The 20,710-nt window shown below is 42.9% G+C and overlaps 1 protein-coding gene across 4 annotated transcripts in view; it reads left to right on the top strand.

The window, feature by feature from the left end:
* The window catches only part of USP31 (ubiquitin specific peptidase 31), a 69,210-nt gene that overhangs the window by 34,219 nt on the left and 14,281 nt on the right, over nt 1-20,710 (top strand). For all 4 annotated transcript variants that reach the window (XM_027043038.2, XM_015067090.3, XM_027043039.2 and 1 more), the window contains 7 exons: nt 3,291-3,471; nt 6,798-6,909; nt 7,524-7,618; nt 9,321-9,398; nt 9,979-10,108; nt 14,821-14,940; nt 17,200-17,425. In XM_027043038.2, coding sequence (XP_026898839.1) covers nt 3,291-3,471; nt 6,798-6,909; nt 7,524-7,618; nt 9,321-9,398; nt 9,979-10,108; nt 14,821-14,940; nt 17,200-17,425 — 942 coding nt within the window. The remainder of the gene's footprint in view (nt 1-3,290; nt 3,472-6,797; nt 6,910-7,523; nt 7,619-9,320; nt 9,399-9,978; nt 10,109-14,820; nt 14,941-17,199; nt 17,426-20,710) is intronic.

The following is a 20,710-nucleotide window of genomic DNA, read 5'->3' as shown; positions in this document are numbered from 1 at the left end:
GACCATTCTTTTTTTCTTTTTTTAAGTAAGCTCCATGCCCCACGTGAAGCCAAATGTGGGGCTTGAATTCATGTGACCCTGAGATCAAGACCTGAGTTGAGATCAAGTCTCAACTTGATCTCAAGTTGAGATCAAGCTTTGTTCCAGTCAAAGCTTCTGCTAATCTCTGACACCAGCTTAACCGGCTGAGCCACCAGGTGCCTCAAGAGACCATTCTTTCCGATTTGAATGATCTTGGTGCCATTCTTGAAAGTCCTTATTTTAGTTCTTTTCCTTCACACCTACTTCCATGGGTGCCTCTAGTTTCTGAACCTTTTGGTAATTCTGTATGTTGGGTTGATCAGCTTTCTCCACTGCCAGTTAGGATTCAGTTTTCTCTGGTATACCCACCCATATTTACATTGTTAGTTTCTAGGTAGTCTGTTATTCAAGTTTTAATTTTTTTGACCTAGGAGCTTTATTTTCCAGGTGCTTTTTCATGTGTGTGCTTTTGTTTGTTCAATTTGTTTTCTACTTTTAATTGCATTACAGTAAAAAAATACTCAGTCATCACCTTTTCCTGAAACTCTTTCCTTACCTCCTCCACATCAGGCTGCTGACTTATTCCTCTTCCTTGTTCCAGTCAAAGCTTCTGCTAATCTCTGACACCAGCATGTTGCGTGGAAATGATCTTTTTTTCTCCTCTGCCTCACCATGCTGTGAAATTCTCTGCACTTGGGGCTATGCTTTGTTTTATCTTTCTGTACCCAGCAGTTTAGTATAGTTCCTAATGCAGAGCAAGAGCCCAGTTAATGTTCAACTGAAAATTTCCTCAAATCCCCTTTCACACCCCAGTTGTCAATGGTTAATACTAAATTTTGTTTTTAAGTGAATTTGATGAGGTCCGAGGTGATTGTGTTCTAACCAGAGAGTGGCTCTGTTGGAACACTGTACTTTACTAAGTATGTGTTAGCCTTTGCTCTAATCTTTATAAATAAGTTATTTGAGGCCTATGAGGCTACTTGCTGCCTTCCCCGTTTTACAAATGAGGGAAGACTTGGGGAGTTGAATAACTGCCCCAGTCATGCAGCTGGTAGTAACTGGGCCTGCTCTTTGAACACAGAGCTTGATTTCTGTGCAGTTGAGTGGTACCCCCTCATCTCATTAGGGACCCTTATCACTTGAGAACAGGTCTCCCCAGCCTTCTTTCTGCCAAGGAGCTGGGCAGTGAGGCCATTTATTGTCTCAAATTCAGACTTCTCTTATTTTTATTTTGTCATACCAAAGTTTGAAATGGCTATGGAGTGAAACCTGTTTTTCCTCTTGTGATTTCTTTTTGGTATTTAAGGTTAAAAGGTTTTCTTCCCTTTAGTAGCTTAATGAAGATTCCATTTTTCCTTATTTCTAGCTTCTGTATACTTTTTTTTTTTTAACTCTAATTCATCTGGAATTTATTTTGGTATTAACCATATACTTGTTATTTTAAATTGCTGTAATGCTGATGTCCCTTAATAGGTTTGGCAAGTCTTGTATTGCTGGATGTTTAGGTTATTGCCAGAATTCTGCTATGAATTCTTTTTTATAAGCCACTTTTTATTCTCCTTTTGCTGTTGTTCTCATTTATGCGTGTGGTGGTGGTGGTGAAGGGCTTTCTTCTATTTGCAAGTTGGGGTATAATTTCCTTAGGCTATACTTCCAAAGGATTAAAGAAGTGAACAATTATTTTAATTTAATTTTATTATTATTTTTGTTTAGGTGTAATTGACATATAACATGTTTCAGGGGTACAGCATAATGATTCGGTGTTTGTATATACTGCAAAATAATCATCACAGGAAATGTAGTTAACATCCATCACCATAGAGTTACAAAATTTTTTTTATTATGATGAGGGCTTTTAAGGTCTACTCTCAGCAACTTTGAAATATACAATACAGTATTATTAACTATACTCACCATAATGTACATTACATCCCATTACTTATTTATTTTATAACTTGAGGTTTGTACCTTTTGACCCTTTTCACCGATTTTGCCTGACCACTCCCACTCTCCTCTACGACCACCAGTCTCTTCTGTGTATCTCTGCCTTCGTTTTGCTGTTGTTGTCTTAAATTCCACATATAAGTGAGATCATGCAGTATTTGTCTTTCTCTGACTTCTTTCACTTAGCATAATGCCTTCAAGGTCCATCCATGTTGCTGCAAATGGCAAGATATCCTTCTTTTTTTTTTTTCTTGTTTATTTATTTTGAGAGAGAGTGTACGTGCACGAGTTGGGGAAGGGGGCAGAGAGAGAGGGACAGAGAATCCCAAGCAGGCTCTGTGCTATCAGTACAGAGCCCAACATGGGGCTTGATGCCACAAACTGTGAGATCATGACCTGAGCTAAAAAGAGTTGGAACCTTGACTGACTGAGCTACCCCAAGGTTTTATTCTTTTTAATGGTTGAGTAGTATTCCATTGAAATGAATGGTTGTTTGATCAAGCACTTTCGAATTTCTACTAAGTGCAGGGCGTTGTACTAGGTACTAAATTGCTGAGTAGTTAAGATTGACAGATAGCTCTGCTTTCAGGCATTTCTAAAGACCTGATTCTTAGCAACCAGTATTCCTATCAATCATATATTTTTGTTCACTTAAATGTAGGTCCATCCAGGGTGGTTGATTGCATTAAAGTTGACATGTCCTATAATGGCTGTGAGTCTAGTTAAGTGCGGTTTATACTTTGTTTTTTATGTCTGTCTTGTTAATCAGGGAGAAGAAACTGCTATTAAAATATTGAAGATCATTCCACGTTTACTAGTCTTAATTTTTTATTTTTTAAAAATTTATTTGGTTCCTGGTTGCATGGTCTCCCCTTAAATTTGCCTTGGTGGATCATCTCTGCAAACTTGCTCTCAAAATCTCATGATTGTGAGATTGAGCCCTGCCCATATCAGGCTCTATGATGACAGTGCGGAGCCTGCTTGGGATTCTGTCTCTGCCTGTTTCCTGTGCTTGTGCGCATGCATGCACGCTCTCCCTCAAAATAAATAAATAATAAAAAATACAACTGTATCCAGTATTCACTGAAGTGAAGAATTTTAAATTTCACTTTTTAAGATACATAAAGCTAGTTTAAAGGAAATGATAGATGCTTAAGAAATTATTTTAATGGCTGGTTATCTCATAATCATTTGTTCTTTTTTCATTTGTAGTTTAAATTACATAATGACAGCTTCTTAATTCTCTGCTGGGTAAATTTCTTTGTAATGAATGAATGAAAGAATTTTGAAAAGATAGAATAAGTTGTTTTTAATTTTTTTTCCAGGAATCCACTTAAACAACAATCTAAACCACTTGAAATTTGGCTTGGATCATCATCGACTGTCTTCTTGTACACAGGCAGCAGCAAAGCAAGGGAAAACAGACTTGCCCCCGACAAGACCAGGAGGCGACAAGATTGTTCTTTTAGTGTGTAACCGAGCTTGCACTGGGCAGCAAGGGAAAAGGTAAAAACTGACCTACCAGTAAGTGCTGAAACTTTAAAAGTCTAATGTTTTCAAACAATTTAAAACGCTTTAAAAAGTAGGGATGACAGGCACCAAGGTAGCTCAGTTGGTCAAGCATCCCAGTCTTGATTTCAGCTCAGGTCATGATCTCACGGTTCCTGGGTTTGAGCCCCACATCGAACCCTGCACTGATAGCACAGAGCCTACTTGGGATTCTCTTCCTCCGTCCCTCTCTCTGCCCCTCCCCCACTCACACTTGCTCTCTCTCACAATAAACAATTTAAAAAAAAACAAACAAAATAAAACTATGAGGGGCACCTGGGTGGCTCAGTTGGTTAAGCATACAACTTTGGCTCAGGTCATGATCTCACAGTTTGTGAGCCCTGCATTAGGCTCTGCACGACAGCATGAAGCTTACTTGGGATTCCCTCTCTCTGTCCCTCTCCTGCTTGCACATGCTCTCTCTCTCTCTCTCTCTCTCTCTCTCTGTCTCTCTCAAAAGTAAACATTTAAAAAATTTAAAAAAAAAAAAATCTTTAATTTTTGAATCTGATATTTATAAAGAATGTAAGTTGACCTGATTTGAGGGTTTGGGGAGTGGGGGAGAATCTAAAATAAGGATGGTAGAGTCTGAATTAGAAAGGCTCTTCGAGCTCATCTAATTGTCAATGTCTCATTTCATGTGTTTATTTTCGGCTCAGGCGCCTCGTGGATCCTATAGACCTATATCCAGCTACTTTCTTAACAGCTTTTTTTTTTTTTAATTCTTTAATCCTTAGCATATCAATTTGGACGGTACATGTACCTCAGTGTTAGGTTCCAAACTGTACGGATTCTCTTACTCTGTAAATCTGGTCCTCCAGCATTTCCTGTCTCAGCGAATGGCACCACTATTCATTCAGCTGCTTAAGTCAGAAATTTGGGAGTCACAAATCTCTCTCAAATCTGTTCCTGCTAAGAATTTATGGGAGGTTTAGACTATCTTTTTTTTTTTTTTTTTACTTTATTTTTTATTTTTTAAAATTTACATCCAAATTAGTATATAGTGAAGCATTGATTTCAGTAGATTCCTTAATGTCCCTTACCCATTTAGCCCATCCTCCCTCCCACAACCCCTCCAGCAACCCTCAGTTTGTTCTCCATATTTATGAGTCTCTTTTGTCCCCCTCCCTATTTTTATATTATTTTTGTTTCCCTTCCCTTATGTTTATCTGTTTTGTCTCTTAAAGTCCTTATATGACTATCTTTTAAAGCAGCTTTGTCACAGTAGTAATGTAACCTGAGTAACAACAAGATATGGATAAGTTTCAGGGACGAAGGACTTTGTTTCTGCTGTTTGTCAGGGTAGCATTACATTAGCCTTTTAAAATGTTGCTTTGCAGTAATTTCCTTATTTAATGATGGTTCAATAACATAAGTGTGAAATATGTTGATTTGTATATATATGATATTGGTTGACAAATGCTGTGGTGTTTACAGTGTGTGTGTTGGGCACTGTTCCGACCCTGGGGGTAGAGCAGTGAACAAGATAGACTGTGTTTTTGTGGAGCTTCTGTCCCAGTGAGGACAGACCGACTGCGAACAAGTAAACACACTTAACTTCAGACAGTCATCAGCACCTTGAAGATATGAAAGCAGGCTGGAGTGAGAGAGTGGCAAGACTCGCTGGAGAGGGGGACAGTGAGGTCCACCCCGGGATGCAGCACGGAGCGGAGTCCTCCGAGTGAGGAGACAGTGTGAGCCTCCGGGGAGAAGGATCCGTGATGAGGGAACATGAGTACAAAGACCCTGAGACTGAGAGGAGCGTGGCATGTTTACGGGGCAGAAAGAAAGGCAGCTCAGCCCGTTGATATAAAATAAAGAACTTGTGGAGTCCCTTTCGTAATACTATCCCCTTACAAGTGAGGACATGATCATGTGAAAACCAGGAGTGGCTGATTTACATGTGCTTGTAATTTATCTCCCATCATGGTGCTGGTTGTGGAGTACTGCTGTGTGTAGGCTGAGGTCATAGGAACAGCTTTCCTTTTTTGTTTGTTTATTTATTTTGAGAGAGACAGGGGAGGGGAGAAGAGAGAGAAGGGGAGAGAGAGAGAGAATTCCAAGCAGGCTCTGCACAGTGAGCCCTGAGTCCGGTGTGAGGCTCAAACCCACGAACAGTGAGATCATGACCTGAGCTGAAATCAAGAGACCCTCAACCGGCTGAGCCATCCAGGTGCTCCAGGAGCAGCTTTCTTGATGTGAGTGCCTCTGCTTCACCCTGAGTCAAGGTTTATCTCTTTGTTCATTTGTTCATTAAACACTTCTGGATTCTTAGGGGTTGGCTGTTTGGGTGACTATGATAAATAAATCACAGTTCCTGCCTTGGTTTACTGGTGGGAGTTAGGGAGATAGACCTTATCTTTCGCACGGTGTAGTGAGTGCAGTGGCCCAGATAGCACAGGGAGCCGATCAACAGGGTGCTTCCTGGGGAAGAATCCCTCCCCTGGGTCTTGATGTGGGGGACTAGGGAGTGGCTTAGGGAAGAGGTGGGAGGGTTGTTCAAGCTGAAGGAGTTGGCTGCACAGAGACCTGGCTGGGTGAGTAGCATACATGTAGGGCACAATGAGTAGGTATGAGTGGCCAGGTGTGAGTGAGGCTGGGCCAGTGGTCCTGCCCTGGCTGCGTGTTAGAACCATCTGGGGCTTCCTCAGCAAAGCTCAGTGCTTGAGCTACATACCAGAGTGATTACAGTGCAGTCTCATGGGATTGCCGGGCATCATTGTTGTTTCAAGCTCCCTTGGTGATCTGAGTACTGCCAGAGCTTTACATGCTACATGTACATGGTACTGCCTCTGATCCTCTGACTCCTGAGAGCCCAGCATGGGCAGGGGCTACCTGGCTTCTCCCCTAGGCTGGGAGCTGACTTTCAGTGTCACTTGCTTGTCAGACTACCAGGGTACAGCCACCTGCCCGCTAGACCTTCCAGCCATCTATTCCTCCAGCACCTGACCCCTTTTTGTGGACCCATGCCGTTTGTCGGAGCGTGTCCACTCCCGCTCTCTTTCCTTACCATATTCATTGATCCTGGCCTCTTGTGACCTAATATTCCCTAGAAGCCATTTTGGCACATGACATATTAAATTTCATTTAGAAATCTAAGCTTCTTTTCTGACTTTTTTACCCACTTCTGGGAGTAACTGTTATATTTCCTGTTTGTTTTATTTTGAGAACCGTCCTAAACCCAATTAGATAGTTGTTCCATTTTAAGAGATCATGAATAAAGAATTACAGTATTAAAAGAATTGCCATACTTTTAAGGCGATTGCAATATTTATGTGTGTTAGATTTGGACTGCCTTTTGTGCTGCACTTGGAGAAGACAATAGCATGGGACCTTCTGCAGAAGGAAATCTTGGAGAAGATGAAGTATTTCCTGAGGCCCACGGTTTGCATTCAGGTGGGTCGGCATCTGGATGCTCCAGCACAGCATGCGTGTGTACCCAACGATGAAACAGTCCCTGCAGAGAAGTTTGAGTTTTGGACCTCTGCACTTAGGGAAGACCAGACATGGCGCTGGGATGCCAAGGAGCTGTGTGCAGAGCTGTTTAGTAAAATCAGCTGTGTTCAGATTTTCAAGACTGAGGACTTAGCCCCTCATTTTCTGGCCACTGCAAGAATTTCCTTGAACTGCTGGGTATTTCTTTATAATATATATTTATCTAATAAAGATTAGCACACGATCAGCTTGGAGAGATTTTGTAGAACAGCTATCTGTGTACTTTCAAAATTATGACTACTATATTAAGGTATCCACGGGAGACTTACATGAAGTTAACGTTCAGCCTAAAGCAGCATGTTACTTGTCCTGCATAACGTATTTGATGTGTAAACTGCATTTAGGTAAATCATATTTAAAGTGTGTAAGAGTGGCTCAACAACCTAATAGAATATCAGAGAGAAGCATTTTGCCAAACCGTTTGCTGTCTCTCTAATCTGTTTTGGAAATGCTACTGTGACGCACATGCCTTTGAAGAGAAATTCAGTCAAATCCTCCTTTACTGTTTGATGCAGGTGTGTCCATTCAGTTTGCGTGTCGTCAGTGTTGTGGGGATAACATACTTGCTGCCCCAGGAGGAGAAACCCCTGTGCCACCCAACGGTAGAAAGGTAAAAATAAGTCAATAAATTGTCTTCTACAATTTTATTTATGCTCATGTATAATTTCTAGTGACGGCTGGTACAGTTTCCACCTACGTATGTAGGCTCTTTAGGCTCATTTAGAAATTAAGTATACTTTTTACTTTTCATTCATATTTGAGTATGATATGTTTTATGGTCTTTTTTGAAATCAGAAAAACCTGGAGTCCTCCTGTCAGGAAAGCAAATTAATGTATGTCCCAGGACTACAGATATAATTACACTTTCATACTCAGCCAAGATGGAAGTTTTCCAAAGTAGAATTCTCATCATGCCGCTTTCCTCCTGGAAATTTTTTTTCTTAATGTTTATTTATTTTGAGAAAGAGAGAGAGAGACAGAGACAGAGCACGAGTGGGGTAGGGGCAGAGAGAGGGAGACACAGAATCCGAAGCAGGCTCCAGGCTCTGAGCTGTCAGCACAGAGTCCCCGATGTGGGGCTCAAACCCCTGAAATGTGAGATCATGACCTGAGCTGAAGTTGGATGCTTAACCAACTGCGCCACCCGGGTGCCCCTCCTCCTGGAAATCTTAAATGGCAACCTGTGACCTAAAAGATGAAGCCCATCTTCCACAGTTGTATGAAGCTCTACAGTTTGAACCCTGCTTACACCCCATTTGTCAGGCTCTTCCCTTCATCTTAAATCTTCAGCAGTATCCCAGCATGAGGATTGTTGGAACACGTGGCACGACTCGTGTGTGCCTTTGCATGTGTGGTGTCCTCTGTGGATCATTCCATTCCCTTGAACCTTCACACTGTTCCTCCTCTCCCTCAGTAGACCTAGTCGCTTCCCTCTGCTACCTCCCTGCTTTTCTACATGCTTCCAACACCCTACTGCATTAATAAAAGAATACACATATGTGTGTGTGTATATATATATATATATATATATATATATATATATATATGCAATATATATAGTTGCATAAATACAAAAACTCACATTATCTTTATTATGATTTTTCAGCAAATATTGTGGTATTTGCACTTTAAGATTCCAAAAAAAGTATACAGTGTGGTTGTGTTTGAAAGCAGTTTATGTTTGGTTTTAGAGACAAGAGTTAAGAGATTAGATACTGATCCAGAATACTGCAAAGCGTAACAAATATTAGATGGGTAATTAATATTGCCTACTCTTGCTGAAAGAGTTTCTCAGGAGATGGTGACAAGAAAGGCCACCTGAGGAGAGTGCTTTATAAAAGACAGGGATGGAACTTGAGGGGTACCTTGCAGGAAGGGCACAGTTTGGATTGGCATGGGGCACAGTCCAAGGGCCCAGGCGTGGGTTATGGGGGAGAAGAGGTGTAGGAGCAAGACTTTGTTCCCAGAGGGACTACTATCTGGTCTCTATTTGGGTTGGTGAGAAATGAGACAAAAAGTTGGAAAGGTCATAAAGAACATCTGAGAGTGATTGTAGACAGCCTACATAATGTGAGACTAATTTCTTCTAGTCTCCTTCTGTACTGGACATTTTAATTTAAGGATTTTCAGTCCAGTTGTAACCTAGTTATTCTAAATATGAAGTCATAATTGTCTTGCTAGAAACTCTGATGAGGAACAGTGTTGAACATTTTCAGCAATCACATTATGATATCAAATTTCAGATAGGATATAATCATAAGTAAAATAATTTATTAAGAGCATAATATGTGACTTCCTTCTCCATCCTCTAGGGCATTAAAATCTTGTGGACCAGGTGGCACTGCTCATGTGAAGTTAGTGGTAGAATGGGACAAGGAAACAAAAGATTTGTGAGTATTGTTTTATTTAGTGTTTATAGAATCATCGTTTTAATTACCATTTTTAATAGCATCCCTTTGATCCCTCAGATTAGCTGAGACAAATCTCTCTTTTTAGCTAAGTATCCAAGTGGCTTGCTAAGCCTTTAATCAGTTATTTCTTTCCTATACATTTTGTTGTCTGGATCTCAAAAACCTCAGAACATTTGCTGCTGATGAGACTGAGCTATTTATTCATTACTGTTCAGGGCCAATGATTTTGATTTTGATTATAAGCCCATTAACTCTAGTAAATTATGCCAGATGCATGCCTGTAGATACAAAGGACAAGAATATATATTAATGGTTCATGACCAATCCCATGAAAACCAACTCCCAAGTTATTTTCAAGAAATAATTTTACAGATACAGAGCTTTTCAAGACTATTTTGGAACATAGAAAAGTTGGATGACCAGTTGATAACCTGTTTGCTTTTGTTACACATTGGTTCTTTTTGGTTATGAATTTATAGTCACATCGTGAAGCTGCAGTTTGGGGGTCAGTTTTGCAAGACATTCTCTGATAAATGCTTCCCTCCCCCGCCAATTGCAGCTTGTTTGTAAATACTGAAGATGAGTATATTCCTGATGCAGAAAGTGTCCGTCTGCAGAGGGAGCGTCATCATCAGCCCCAGACTTGCACTTTATCCCAGTGTTTCCAGCTCTACACCAAAGAGGAGCGGGTAAGAGCCTGGCAGCACTTCTGGGGTGGTGAGGGTGCTAGGGAGGGCCATGTGGCAGGATGACACAGGAGAGCAAAGCATGCCCCAGAAAAGTCCCCAGGCGTTTTTCACTCACATAATGGGTGTCTTAGTGCTATTCCTTTTAGGACTTTACAAAAGTAGTTTAGATTACTGGAAAACCTTGATTGATTGAAATGCTCTAGAAGTGAACCTTTGTAGTTAATTTTTTTTCTTTTTTAACAGTAATATATGCATTATTATTTTGTTTTGATTTAGAGATTTTAAACCTTGTTTTTAAATGTTTAATTTTGAGAGAGCGTGCACGTGCACACGTGTGCAAATGGGGGAGGAGCAGAGAGAGAAGGAGACACAGAATCTGAAGCAGGCCCCAGGCTCTGAGCTGTCAGCACAGAGCCTGATGTGGGGCTGGAACTCGTGAACTGCGAGATCATGACCTGAGCTGAAGTCTAACACTTAACCGACTGAGCCACCCAGGCACCCCTTGATTTAGGGATTTTAAGTCATTTCCCCTAGTAACAAAAATAGTTATTCTTAACTTTTTGGCACCAAAAACATATGTGCCAGGACCTACTTAAATTCAAACTTAAATTAATTAAAGTGAAACAAAATTAAAAATTCTGTTCCTTAGCTACATTAGCCACACTTTGGAGTGCTCATTGCAGATGTAGATCGAAAGTTCGGGGGGCACCTGGGTGGCTTAGTCGGTTAAGCACCTGACTTTGGCTCAGGTCATGATCTCACGGTTTGTGAGTTTGAGCCCCACGTAGGGCTCTGTGCTGACAGCTCAGAGCCTGGGGCCTGCTTCGGATTCTGTGCTTCCTTCTCTCTCTGCCCCTCCCCCATTCTCTCTCTCTGTCTCTCTCAAAAGTAAACTGTAAAAAAAAAAGAAAGATCAGAAGGCATGTTTTAGACCACTTAGTACAGTGCTTTGCAGATTATAGGGACTCAGTAAATATTTGAATAGAAGAGTGGGATACATGAATAAGTCTGTGGATGGGGCCAACGCCTGTGTGGTTTTTAAAACTCTCTAGGGCATTGCACCTTAAGCAGCCTTGACTAGAGCACTTGGTGTTCAGCTAATCTTGAGCTGATGTTTAGTATACTTTTGACTGCTAATTGTTACTGTTCACTCTTATATTTAGTGAATCCTGTGATTTCCGGGTTGGAGGGGACTTTAAAACTCCTTTTTTCTTTTTTCTTTCTTTTTTTTTTTTTGAGAGAGAGACCATGAGCAGGGCAGAGGGCAGAGGGAGAGAGAGAATCTTAAGCAGACTACAGGCTCAGCACGGGGCTTGATCCCACGACCCTGGGATCATGACCTGAGCCAAAATCAAGAGCCAGACACTCAACCGATTGAGCCAGTCAGGCACCCCAAAACTCGTATTTTCTAATGGTTGAGTTCTTCTGCCTAATTTCAAATAGGTGATTATCCAGCTGCTATTTGAATACCTTAGTTACGAGGCATTTCTGTGCTCAGAAGACACGCCATTTCCTCCCTGGATATCTCTGGTGGTCCCTGAGGCTTCTCTGAAATATGCCCCGGGTTACTGCAACCAACACATTCATTAAGGATATGTGATGACAAGTCCTGATTTTCTTCCACTTGTCTATCCTTTAAATATTTGAAAATACTTTTAATATTCTCACAGTCTTTTTTCCCCCAAGCTATTCATAGCCAGCTCCTTTAATAATAGTTTTTCTTTTTTTTTTTTAAGTTTATTTTTGAGAGAGAGAGAGGGAGAGAGAACCAGTGGGGGAGGGCCAGAGAGAGAGGGGGACAGAGGATCTGAATCGGGCTCTGTGCTGACACAGAGAGCCCACTGTGGAGCTTGAACTCAGGAACCTTGAGATGATGACCTGAACTGAAGTCAGGCACTTAACCGACTGAGCCACCCAGACATCCCTAATAATAGTTTTTCCTAAGACCTATTTTTTTTTTTTCTTCCCAGTTTGGAGCCTAATTATACAATAGGCAGTTGGCTTTAAAAACAGGTTGATGGCAGACTCTGTGTGGTACCTCGTCCTATTTGGGCTTTTTTTTTTTTTAATTTGAGAGATGTTTGAGAATGGCCCAAAGCTTAAAACTGAGTGGATCTACTAGATGACAACATTGGTATTCCACAGAACATCTCATTGACCTAGAAGGTTAAGTTCAAGCTAGCAAGATACATTTGAGTAGGGATTCATTCATTCAGTAAATGTTTATTGAGTACATACTGTGCACTAGGTGGTACGCTTAGTACTGGGGATATAACAGGGACTAAGCCAGGCAGTGTTTCTGACCTCAGTCTGTTTGGTGGGGATAAATAAGTAAATAAAGCAAGCAACTTGGCATGGTTGAAAAACAGGAATGAGGCCAGTGTGGCTGGGACACAGCGGGTAAGGGAGAGAGTTGAGAGAGTCTGTTCTGGTCATAAAATAATCCCAATATCTATAAGCTATGCCTGGCACATAGACAGGGATTCAGTGAGTCCACACTAGAATGAATGCATAAATGAATGTTACTTGGGAAGTTCAGTCATCGGGTCCAGAAATACGACAGGGACACGGAAGAGGAGACAGTGAGATTCAGCAGCAGGCTGTGAGATCCTAACTTGGGGATTTAGATGTCTGCAAGCTCAGTATTGATCAGCAGTGTCACGTGCCAGCCACTGTCAGCTGCCTTAAGGATGCTTTAAAACAGTGCCCAGAATTCAGATGGTGATAGCACCGTTCTTTTCATTACCTTAAATGCTCACTCTTTAATAAGAGACTGACAAACCGGGCACCAGAGAGAGTGGATAGGGGCTGGTGCATCTGGAAACCACGACATGCTGAATTTGACAGAGGAGGCCTTGAGTGGGGATCTAATAGTTATTTTTAGGCACTTCAAGGACCGGCTTGTGGATAAGGGATTGGACTTAATTTTATCTGAAAAGCAGAACCTAAAGATTGGAAATTACAGGGAGAGTGAATTTGTCTTAATATGAGGAAGAACTTTGTGACAGACAGTCTGAAAATGGAAGAGCTGCCTACTGAGATAGCTGCCCTTCATCTGCTGGTCAGAGTCAGCGAGACCAGCGGTGCTCAATGTGGTCGGCAGGGCCAGGAGCTCTTTGTAGCAGTTTACAATGAGATAAGTACAGAAATCAGAGACGTTTTCGAAGCTGTCATAGCTCTTAGACATTGTCAGGTTGTTCTTATTGTATCTTATAAAAGTATCTGTATTGGAAATTGACAAAACAGACTACAGCCTGCTCCTTTACCACACACGCTGGGCTGGATGGCCACATACATAGACTATTAATAAGTCACACAGAGATGCAGACTGACCAGATGACAGTTGTGGGTCTCTGCCAGCGTTAAGTGTCTGAGTCACTTCCATCCACCCAAACTTCTGTTTTTCCCCATGTTTCCTACAAATGTGATTTGGTCTTCCTGCCACGGGGGAAAAAAAACAACAACCCAGTCTGCTTCCTTTTCCTGTTACCATGCCTGCCTTTCTCCTCTTCTTTTCTGCCTTATTCCCTATTAGTGGTTTCAGCTCTTTCCCTCTCTCCATCCCACTTGCACTTCTGACACTGCCCTCTGAAACTCTCGGTGGCCCCTGGTTTGCTCAGTTCTGTGGCCTTTGCTCCATCACCATCTGACCTCTCCATGGGATCTTGCCATTCTCTCTCCTTGGTATGCATCAGAGGGAATGCTTCTGATTTGCCTATTTTTCTGACTATGCATCCTCAGGCTCTGGTGGTTTCTCAGCTTTAGTATTTCACTTAAAAAAAGAGGCATTCCCCAAGATTCTGTTCTGTGCTTCTATCTGTTCCATCTCAGTAGGCATGGTCATTCCTTACCTCATCATGTTGATAGTCCCTGATCTGGTGCATCTTCTGAACTCCAGAGGAGACTTAAATCTCTCATCAGACATGCCTCATGGGCATACCTCTAACTGAATAAGTCCCCTTCCTGAAACCCTCACCTGCAGAGATGACATATGTGGACTTGAGGCCTCAGATTGACGTTCAGAAAGACCTTGTTGGTAGTAGGATGGGGGAGGATTGTTTGGAGTGGGTTAGTGCTTGGGAGAGAGAGATCAGATAGGAGACTCCGAAGTCCAGATGAGAGCGAGGGTAGGGACTCTGAATTAAGGCCATGTTAGTGGGAATGGAGTGCAGGAGACAGGTGTGAGAGGTGGCAGGCAATTACTTTGGGTAGATGTGGAACGAGAGGAAGAGGGAAGGGTTTGAGGGTTTGGGATACCTGTCCGCCCTGCCGGTTCTGCTTTTGGTGGGTGGCAGTAGTGTTTGTTGAGGTATGACATGGAGGAGGAGGGGGAGGAGGGAGGAGGGAGGGAAGGAGGATGGGACAGGTGGAGGAGGAGGAGGACAGTATATTGATGGAAGCGCAACAGGTTGAGTTTGAGAATCTGTGGAATTTGAGGTTCTTCTGTGATGTGGAACATCCTCTGTGTAATACTTACCTGTTCAGTCATGCATTTTTGAGAGATGATTTATTCAGCAAATCTTTGGGTGCCAGCTCTGGCCAGGTGCCGCTTTTGATGGTGTTTTCCATTGACTCTGCATCCTATGTATGTGGTTTCCCGAGAGACCCGAGTTGTACCGTGCCCTGACCAAGAAGTGGGGGCCGCGGCCTCCTATAAAAGCCTCACCTGAGGTGGTGCGTAACGGAAGTCGTGTCATGCTCCTTGTTTTCAGCTTGCCCCGGATGACGCCTGGCGGTGCCCGCACTGTAAGCAGCTGCAGCAGGGGAGCATCACGTTAAGCCTCTGGACTCTGCCTGATGTGCTTATTATCCATCTGAAGAGATTTCGACAGGTAAGGATGTCCTCTGTCACAGTGAGAAAAGATGTGACCAAGTTTCTCATGCCTCTGCTGTGGGCTACATGGGGGTCCTTCGGTGTCCCTGTTGGATCCAGCGTCCCTGTCCACGTTGTTACAGATGCCTCTGCCCCAGTGTCTGGGGTCATGTTTGTTCTTACCCAAAGCAAAATTTGAGCATCCTGTGGCCTTTTCAATTCAAAACATTTTAGTTCATACTGCAGATGTTTTACTTTGTTCTTGAGGATTTGCTTTAGATTTGAAAATGTTGTGCTTTAAATTTTGGTAAGTGTACTTTAGGATTAAAAAAAACCACAGAGCTCCTTTCTGGGGCAGGTAGAATTCTCTTTGTACCTAAAGTAATAGCAGGTGTTACCCTGCTCCCAGAAGCGGTCACATAGTTGGGAAGATGACTCATAAATATATGCAGAGAAAATCTGATGTGAGTTGTATTGCTCCAAGTCAGTTTTTCCCAAAAGGCTGTGTGTTCCCTGAGGTTAGGGTTGTCCTGGGCAGGCCCCACTGTAAGAGAGGGAAATGAGAGGGAAATGTTCAAGGAGTCTCTCAGGCCTGGCTTTAAGGTGTGTATCTGAAAGATTAGGAGTAGGCCTCTCCCAAGTGAGGTGAGGGCCGTGCTGCACACACACGGTGGCAGAGGGAGCCACGTGTGCAGAGCCCTGAGTGGAGCAGCACGTGCAAGAGACTGACAGCACACCGGTTTGGCTGGAGCTCCAGAGGGTGGGGGAAGGGCGGGGGCTGGTTGTTCCTCGTGGGCAGAGTGGGATTCTGATAAAGGGTTTTAAACAGAGAAGCAACATGGCCAAATCTGTGTTTTGAAGAGACTATTCTGGCTGCTGTGTGGAGGATGGGAGGCCACATGAATGAAGCTAGGGAGATCTGAAGGGAGCCGATGCAACCATGCAGGGGCGGGATGCTGGTGGCTTGTCCGGAGCAGTGGCTGTGGAGAAAAGACTGGAATAGATCAACAGATGTTTAGGATTTGCTGATGAAGTGAGAGTGTCTGGGGTGACAGGCACAGGATCCCTAGGTTTTTAATCATAGTAAAGAGTGTCCCAACTGTATGCAGATAGCTGCTGTATGCAGATAGCCGAGGTTCAGAGCCCGGCCTTCTTCCACACACAAGCTGACCGATTTCCTTTGCCTTCTGTTTCTTTAGAAGAAATGTCCTCACCCTTCCAGTACCCAGATTCAAAACTGCAGTGTTGTTTTCGACTTCTTTCTTGTCCCTCCCATGTAACCAGTCATCTGTTCAGCTTGGTTGTGCCTCTGCGTTGCCTCCTGTGTGTGTCCCCTTGTCCCCATTCTTGCTGTCAGCCTGCCCGTTCAGACTTGTGATGCTTTCTAGCTGGTTGCAGTCACGTTGTCTTCTACTTGATTTCTTCACTTAAGCTGCTCCTCCCTTTGTGTCCTGTGCTGTGCACTGCTTACACAGCTTTGATGACGTTCCCTCCTCCCTCAAAGCCTCAGTGCTTGACTGCACGGCAAGGTCCAAATTCTCTGGTCTGACTTTCCTGACCATCCAGGGCTCATCCTCCCTTTCTCTTATGAACATTTTCCTTCTCTTAATAGATCCATGGCTCCATGGGGTGGGTGTTATCCATGCCCAATTAATTTCTTAGAGCTCCCACGGACACAAGAAACATTCAGAAAATAGCTAGTGAGAGGACAGTTGGATTTCAGAGGATTTCCCCGTGGCCTTAATGGAAGATACAGATTACCCGAGATTATCAACTAAATGAATTATTATCAACTAAATGAATATATTAAGTCAATGTTAACTGTTACTGTGCTTGTTGGAGGAAGTGGGGAGGAAAAGGGTACACTACTTATCTGGTGGCTATTCTGTGCCAGCACTAACTTTGTCTTTCATGTACAGTTTTACTCCATTACTTTTCATGCCTCTTTGACAGAGGTATCATGATGAACTGCCCAATACTGTCAGTTTGTAAGTTAAAAACCTAAACTCATCTATCAGATAAGGAAATGGAGACTCCGAGAGGCTCATCACCCCTTATATGTAGGTCATTGCTTGTTCTGCTTTGAGTAGTATTAAAACTTGTTCCTCCAGATAGTTAAAACTGTTAGTGTGTTTCCTTATTTTGTACGTATCTTTGGAAACCATCAGATTGGTAACTCAAACCACTTGAGCTGTTAGGGTCCACATTTCACGCAGAATTGATCTACCATCTACTTGCATGAAAATATCATCAGAACTTGTTTTTCTTCTTGTAACAGGAAGGAGACAGGCGTATGAAACTTCAGAACATGGTCAAGTTCCCCTTGACTGGCCTGGACATGACACCTCATGTGGTTAAGAGAAGTCAGAGCAGCTGGAGTTTGCCATCCCATTGGTCTCCATGGAGACGGCCCTATGGACTCGGGAGGGACCCTGAGGACTACGTCTATGACCTGTATGCTGTGTGCAATCATCATGGCACCATGCAAGGGGGGCACTACACAGGTCTGCAGTGCGAGAGGCCGGGTGTCTGTGCTGACCGTTCCTTCAGACATGTTTTGCTTGTGACAGGGCTACTTTTGCTTTAGAACCTCACTTTCTCTTCTAGTACGCAGTCTGCCATCTTTGAGGGCAGTTTTCATCTGCTGGATCTCTGTCCAAGAGCAAATAAATGCAAATTCTTCCTTCTCTTCCTGAGTCGGACCATCCAGTAGCTGTGTGACCTGACTGGGGAGTGGTGTGTGCAGGTAGATCATGTTGTCTGGGTCACCAAGGGCTCACTTTGGTTACGTCACCCCCACCGCCATTTAGGGTTTCACTCCACTCCTTGAGGTTCTCGCTTCTCCCTTATTTGGAGTGATTAGATGAACCGGTTTTATAGTGTCTTTAAGGTGATTTGGAAGAATTTTTTCTTTTTGTTTTAAAGCTAAATTTATCTTTTTCATTTTTAAAAGGGACTGTTCGTTATATGAAATTTATACACGAGAGAGAACAGTACCATCATCCATGGGCTCATCACTCAAAAATAACCATTGGTAACATTTTTAAAAAATGTGATAAATATACATATCAAAATTTACCATTTTCACCATTTTTACGTGTATGGTTCAGTGGCATTAAGTGCATTTATGTTGTAGTGCTGCCCTCAACACCATCCATCTCTAGAACGTTTTTCTTCTTCCCAAGTTGAAACTCTGTTAAATAGCAAGTCCCTGTTGCCTTTCCCACCCTCCCCCCCCCCCCCCCCAAGCCACTACTGTTCTGTCTCTATGAATCTGATTCTCTTGGAACCTTCTATAAATGGAACCTTGCAAGTATTTGTCCTTTTGTATCTGGCTTACTTCACGTAGCGTAATGTCTTTAAGATCCACCCATGTTACAGCACGTGTCAGAGTTTCCTTCATTTTTAAAGCTGAATAATACTATCCCATTGTATGTAGGTAACATTTCTTCCAGTGTTTTTCTGGACGGTTTGGCCATTATTTTACACTGTTGTGGTTGTACTGGTATGTTCTGTTTAGGTGAACATTCATGGGGCACCTCCCGTGTAACTTGCAGTGGGTTCACATCAGAGGCACATCAGAGATGAATAGGCCTCAAACTGTGTCTTCTAAGAGTGTAATCGAGCAGGGACATATAGGACCACATGATATGTCAGATCAGTAGTGTGTAATAGGTTGTGTGGTGCACAGAAGTGTACACAGCGGGAAGAGCAGGGGGCCAGTGGAGAGGGTGGTTAGAGCAAACTGGAGGCACAGGAGAAGCTGATGGGATAGTGGCCTGCACTTCAGGACTGTACCTGCTGACAGGAAGACAATAAAAAAAGTTCCAGAATCAGAAGCGTGGTGAGATGCGAGGGGTGTGTGTATGTCCCTGCATCCCAGTCTTCACACTTACCTGTTGTAACAGGAGTATTCAGTTGTCTATGCTTAATTTGTACACACACTACTTTTTAGGACCACAGGATATTCTGTTGGTGGAACTCTAATTTTATATAGCCATTTCCTGTTGTTGAACATATCTACTGTTCCTGCTTTCTAACTTTGACCATAACACTGATGAACATCTTTTAGTTTACATTCTAGTTTTGTATTTCCTTGAGATGGAGTCTCAGAATTGGAATTATCCGTGATGAACACTGGGGAGGCACGCAGGCGTGGGGGCTCTTCCTTGGACATTCGTGTGTGGGGGGAGTCTATGGAGGGCACTGCTGTTAGTCTGGCCATCTGTGGGTGTGGGCGGCCAGGACTCGGAGTGTTGCTTCGCTCACACTCAACACATTTGACATGTATACTTGCAGGCACTTCCTTTCTTCATGAACTCAGTGCTTCATGCTACAAGATTCTAGGGTACCAGTGCTTCATAAAGGTCGGGGGTGGGGGTAGAGGAAGTCTGGCTCTACCAGCTGGTTTTTCAACTGTGTGGAGTTCCCTTGCAGTCAACCCTGAGACCTCCCTTTTGGGCTCCCGAACCCCTTTGCTGGCACATTCTCTCAACCTGCTTTCCCCACGGGATGCAGGAGACAGGGAAGGTGACTGGATACAGTAATCTTATATTTTGGGGATGTGAGAGGAATGGTCCCAGCTTGGAGCATGTCTCATAGTGGAGCGGTTTGCTTTGCCTCTGCTTGCTCTAGAAGCACGCTCAAGGAGAAGAATGAATGAGACTGAGAAGTATAAGTCCCCAGAAGACAGAGTTAATATTAATTAAACGTTTAGATATATTTTACCTAGTATTTTGGCTTAAACCAAATTTAAAATCTGGTGAGACTATATTTTGGTCTTGCATATTTTGTATTTATATTTGATGGGACCCATTATATAATAAATGTCGTGTGTCTAATTGGATGTTTGCCTTTGGGGTGTTACCAGTCATATCTATGTTCTTTGATACTGAGTCATAGAATTACACGCCCAGGGACTCTTCAGATGGAAAGGAACTTAGAAATGGTTTAATTTCACTGGTTAGCTGGTGTGGTAACACCTTTGCCAGCCTCCCTGGTTGGTGTTCGTCCAGCTTCAGATTTGGTAAAGAATGTGTCTTCCATTTAAAATATTGTTTCTCAGGAAAGTAATGCAGTTTCTAGCAAGAAATTGTTGAGAAAAATGGGACAGTGCTGGATTTTAACCTATCATGTTACTCTTTAAAAAAAAAAAAAAAAGTGAGGCATGAGCTGGGGCAGAGGGAGAGAGAATTGTAAGCAGGCTCCACACTCCATGCAGAACCCAAGGCAGGGCTTGATCCTACGACCCTGGGATCATGACCTGAGCTGAAATCAAGAGTCGGACACTCAACCAACAACACCCCTCATGTTAATCTTTATATAGAGAAGACTTTGGAAAATGCCTGAAAACCCACAGGTACTTTGGAGGCAGCATAGTTTAGTGAAAGGAACGTGGGCTAGAGGCTAGACACCTCTTCGGAGCTCTGTGACCTACAGCAGGTAATCTTACTGGAACTTGGTGACCACGCCCGTGCACTGGAACCGCTCATGCCTGCCTCTCAGGGCCTGTGTTACCTAGGAAAAGCTTGGGCTCTTTCTGCATTATTTCCCCCTTTGTGATGCTTAGGCCATACCACTGCTTTTCCAGTATATAAAATGTTTAGGGTTTTAGTTTAGAGAACATTTCAAATACCCTAGTGTTGTTGAATTCGAGATACCTTGTTTTTAAGTCCTTGTTTGGATTTTTTTTTAAGTTTATTTATTTTGAGAGAGAGGGCTTGAGCAGGGGAGGGGCAGAGAGAGAGAGAATCCCAAGCAGGTTCCATACTGTCCATACAGAGCCCGAC

Source organism: Acinonyx jubatus, chromosome E3 (assembly GCF_027475565.1).
Source record: "Acinonyx jubatus isolate Ajub_Pintada_27869175 chromosome E3, VMU_Ajub_asm_v1.0, whole genome shotgun sequence".
Lineage (NCBI taxonomy): Eukaryota > Metazoa > Chordata > Mammalia > Carnivora > Felidae > Acinonyx > Acinonyx jubatus.
This window is presented reverse-complemented; position numbering and strand designations above follow the sequence as displayed.